This window comes from Salvelinus sp. IW2-2015, linkage group LG7 (genome assembly GCF_002910315.2).
Source record: "Salvelinus sp. IW2-2015 linkage group LG7, ASM291031v2, whole genome shotgun sequence".
In the NCBI taxonomy this organism is placed as follows: Eukaryota; Metazoa; Chordata; class Actinopteri; order Salmoniformes; family Salmonidae; genus Salvelinus; species Salvelinus sp. IW2-2015.
The window spans coordinates 5,023,132-5,027,902 of record NC_036847.1 but is presented as its reverse complement, the minus strand read 5'-3'; the positions used below and the strand labels follow the sequence as shown (position 1 = coordinate 5,027,902).

Sequence of the window (4,771 nt, the reverse complement as noted above, 5' to 3'; positions counted from 1 at the left end):
CCTCTACCTAGTAGATGTTACAGACCAGACTGACATACAGACATGATACTAATCCACAGCTGATCGTGTCAACTATTCATTTGTTTCCCCTCCCTTCTGTGCACAACACGCGCTTCCTGACATCTTATCAGTCATGAATGATGGCTACGAACACATTTCTAACAACCAAGCAGCTCCGCTGTTCACATGCGGCGTACATGCTCGATGCTAAGACAATGGTTTCACAAGGTCAGGCATTTCAGTCTACATGTTAATTCCGCACACTGTTGGCGTTAGGCTCTTCTGCTGTCTCTTATACACATCTAGATGTGTATAAGAGACAGGTATTATCTGTGTGTGTGTCCGTTCCCCGCCATCAGCACTTGTCCCCATGGTTATCATGGTTATAACATGTCAACAGATGACGTACTGTACATATGCCACTATCCCAACTAGACAAACTCCCCTCATCACTTCTGTGGGGTCGATATCCATACCTAGTTCTTATTCACCCAGTCACTTGCTCTCTCTTGATTCCCTCCTCCCTCTCATGTCACTCTCACTCTCACTATTTTCTCTTCCTCTCTTACTCTCTCACCCCCCTCCCTTCCTTCTCTCCTCACAATCACCCTCTCCCCTGATACTCCCCCTCTCTTCCCGCTCTGTCTATTGTGGGGGGGCGACAGAGGGGTTAAGTTTGTTTGATTTCGGGTCGTCCTGTATGTCCGCCCCCCCCACCCCTGGCCCAGAGGGGGGATTATGGCGTCACTCGGGGCCCCTGGGGGGGTGTTATAAAGCCCCCGGCGGGCCCTCTCCCCTCCGTCAGAGAGGCTAAAACGTCCACAGGACACTCCGTCTATCCCTGTCTCTATTCTAGAACCACTCCTCTAGCATCAATGCACACCTCTTGACAACTATTCTGAGACACACACTCCCCCCACACACACACACACCCCTATGTCTCTACGACAGGCGGCTAGTGGAGGCAAGCAAAGCTGAGTTGATGTTCGACTGCCTGCGAGTCAACTCCAGATCGTTCGTAGATTAGAAATAGATCTGTCGGTGGATTCCTCTGTTGACTTTTTAAACCGTTTGTCTTCCAACTGATTGGCTCAGTGAGACAACGTTTAGGTCAGCCCAGCTAGCTGACTGCCAAAGGGAAATCACTTTTTTTTTTTTTTTGTGCATCAGAAACAGTACAAAAAGATCACCTAGACTTTTAGAAGGTACAAGCTTTTTCTAGATTCACCCCAACAACTTTTTCCCCAAGAACATTTCCCGTTCCGAGGAGCGTCCAGTGAACGGTCAGCATGTGGGAGTTCCGGTCCATGGCGTTTTGGCGGGCGGTCTTCGCTGAGTTCTTCGGTACCATGTTCTTTGTGTTTTTCGGCATTGGCGCTGCGCTGCGCTGGACCACTGGGCCTCACCACATCCTGCATGTGGCGCTGTGCTTCGGCTTGGCGGCTGCCACCATCATCCAGTCCATCGGCCACATCAGCGGCGGCCACATTAACCCGGCCGTCACTTTCGCCTATCTGGTAGGCTCCCAGATGTCCCTGTTCCGCGCTTTTTTCTACTGGGCTGCCCAGTTTCTGGGGGCCGTGGCCGGAGTCGCCGTGCTCTATGGGGTCACCCCAAAAAACATGAGGGGCAACATGGCTCTCAACATGGTAAGACACCACTCACCCACATCTCAAAAAGCACTGGGCCTATTCCCTATATTCCCTTCATGGTGCACTGCAAAATATGTGCACTATATAGGGAATAGGGTGCCATTTTGGACCCTTGTTAGCTCAAATAAGCAAAAAAATATGATATATATATATATATCTCAACAACAGTCAACAATGTTGATAAGGTTTGATAATTGTTTGGTTTAGCTTCGGTAGGCTTCTTGAATGTAATTGGGGATTTAGAAAGGGTAGAGATGAACAGGGATTAGGGAATCATCACGGAACCTTCTGGTAACTATAGTTGCTACTGTACAATGAGCACAATCCAAGCCATCAGTGTTATGTAAAACTGAGGCTATAGCGGTGAGGCCACTGAAAGCATTGATGAAAAAATGAATGTAAAAAACAGTTTGGGTTGATTTGTGTTGCATCTTTGATTGAGCCATTCCTGACATGTCCTGTTACGAACCTAACTTGAAGACCACATCTAACTGCGCAAACAATATACACTTCATTAGAAAGAGGACAGACTTATTTTACAAAATGACTTGTCCACAAAGGACCTCAAGTTTGATTCATATTTTTCTCCTCTGGCCATCTACAGCTGCAGCCTGGCATCAGTCTGGGCATGGGCACCACAGTGGAGGTGTTTCTGACCATGCAGCTGGTGATTTGTGTCTTTGCCGTGACGGATGAGAGGAGGAACGGACGCATGGGCTCTGCTGCCCTGTCCATCGGCTTCGCTGTCACCGTCGGACACCTCATGGGGGTGAGCAACACACTGACACTAACACACACCCAGAGTAACACACACACACAGATAGGGGAACACACACACACACACAGATAGGGGAACAAACACACAATGACCAAAAGGTACTCATAGTGGAATCCACACAAAAAAACAGCATTGTGTACAACAGAAACACGTATTTCATTCTGAGCGCCCGGTTGTCCTTCTCTGCTGTAGATGTACTACACTGGTGCTGGAATGAACCCTGCTAGGTCTTTTGCCCCCGCTGTACTCTTCAGGAACTTTGTCAACCACTGGGTGAGAAACGCACAGTCATACACCATAATGCAGCATCTGAAATATTCGTATAATAGATAAAATAATCCACCATGGATTCTATGATCTTATAGTATTTAAGAGTATAGTTAATACCAAAACTATATTAGCGTCAACAATACAAGTTGCTCGTGCCATATCTTCATGCTAACCTTTGCGCGCGTGTGTGTTGTGTCAGGTGTACTGGGTGGGTCCCATGATAGGAGGTGCTATGGGCGCTCTTCTGTACGATTTCATGCTGTTTCCCCGCATGCGCGGTCTGTCTGAGCGCCTGGCCACACTGAAGGGCAGCCGACCCCCCGAGACGGAGACCCAGCAGGACACCCGCGGGGAGCCCATCGAGCTCAAGACACAAGCCCTATAAGCCTGTCCCTATCTGGGGACGAGGGATGAGGGACAGGCCCTGTGTCGACCAACCCCCGTGCTGCCCCCAACCCGTCAACACACACACACTCACTCACACAGACTCACTAACTAACACACAGACACACACACTCACATTGAGACACACTGACTAAACCTGCAGATTCAGACATGTATTTATACACAAACTGTACACACACCCATACACAGACAGGTTCACAACCTTCAACCTCAACATGCAACGAGACTCCTCTCCCTCCAACCTCACTCTGTATACTGAATTGGACATTGTGTTTGATAGAGGCGAACAGGGCCTGCTCCAACAGTCCCACTAACCTCCCCTCGTCCTCCTCCTCCTCAGCCACACCAAGTCTTCCCTTCACACATCCACATAGACGCAAGGACCAGACCTGTCACCACAGATGCATGTGGGTGAGGTGTAGGTGGGCACCCACTGGGCACAGACGTCAATTCAACATCTATTCCCACATTGGTTCAACGTTGATTCAACCAGTGTTTGCCCAGTGGGGATGTAGGTTTGGGTGGGGTAAGAGGTAAGGGCATGGGTGGGCTTTGGGCAGGTGAGGGTATAGGATAGAGGGTAGGGGGTAGGGGTGAGGATAGAGGGGCAACACTCCAGGTTTTTAGTCGGATAGGGTTGTGTTAGATCAGTAAAGATGGGCATGCTTTTTCATTACGCATCGGATTTATCGCTCTCAATTTTTTTCAGTTGTTTTCTGCACTTCAGACACAAGACGTGGATGTATGATACCATTAGATTTGACCAGGGTTTCATTTTTCAAATCACTTCATTTTATCTATGTGTGTGTGTGTGTGTGTGTGTGTGTGTGTGTGTGTGTGTGTGTGTGTGTGTGTGTTGTTGAATGTGTGTGTGTGTGTTGTGCGTGAGTGTGGGTGCTTCTACAGTATGTGTGTGTGAGAGTGTGTGAGTGAGAGTGAGTGCGTGTGTGCCTGTTTGTGCGTGAGTGTGTTTGCCAGTGAGTGTGTGTTCGTGTGTCCGTATGTGAATTCGTGTTTAATCGAGTTCGCAGAAACAGTACTTTTCATTTTGTTTTCTTTTCATGACCACTCTCCTGTTTGTGTCACGATTATCTTTCATTACGTTATCCATTTTTAAGACATATAACTTATCCTCCCCTCACTGTGGTATTTGCTATGATATTCATTTTTACACAAACCATCTGCTTTTTTGTTCCGATTTTTAATTTTTTTTTTTAAAGGAAATGTTGTATCCCAAACACGATTCCTTTCACTAGAGAAGGGCTGCGTAAGCTTTTCATGAAGTCTCCTTTTATGATTTGATCCTTAATGTCAGCATAAGGCAGTTTAAAACATATTTAAATGAAAATAAACCAAAAAAACTTGATACAAAATGTGTGTCATCGTGTTTTGTTTACCCCATTATACCAGTATGGCATTTAATGCCCTGTGTTGCGTTGGCTTGCAGTAAGTGGGAATGACCACAAGATGATGCTCCCCACATGTTTCTGGCTCCCCTTCCCCCCAACTTAAGAACGTTGAAAAAAGCCTTGTCTGCCTTGATGTTCATAGAACTCCACCGACCTGCTGTTGCGTAGTTGAACCAAGAACGATATGTGACCACTTGGTTATCGCGACACCGTTCTGCCAAGGACACCCATACCAGAGTGGCCACCGCAAAGCCCAA

At 47.5% G+C, this 4,771-nt stretch overlaps 1 protein-coding gene across 1 annotated transcript; it reads left to right on the top strand.

Moving 5' to 3' along the window:
• The first annotated feature begins 785 nt into the window (after nt 1-785).
• On the top strand, nt 786-4,478 carry LOC111966232 (lens fiber major intrinsic protein-like). Its single transcript, XM_023990707.2, has 4 exons — nt 786-1,649; nt 2,257-2,421; nt 2,623-2,703; nt 2,900-4,478. The coding sequence occupies exons 1-4, from the start codon at nt 1,290-1,292 to the stop codon at nt 3,083-3,085; spliced, it is 792 nt and encodes a 263-aa protein (XP_023846475.1). The 5' UTR covers nt 786-1,289; the 3' UTR covers nt 3,086-4,478.
• Nucleotides 4,479-4,771: the final 293 nt, after the last annotated feature.

Coding starts and splice junctions, on each gene's coding strand:
- LOC111966232 (XM_023990707.2), top strand. CDS start 1,290: ATGTGGGAGTTCCGGTCCATGGCGTTTTGGCGGGCGGTCTTCGCTGAG. Junction 2,422..2,622: donor CCGTCGGACACCTCATGGGG/GTGAGCAACACA, acceptor TCTCTGCTGTAG/ATGTACTACACTGGTGCTGG. Junction 2,704..2,899: donor GGAACTTTGTCAACCACTGG/GTGAGAAACGCA, acceptor GTGTTGTGTCAG/GTGTACTGGGTGGGTCCCAT.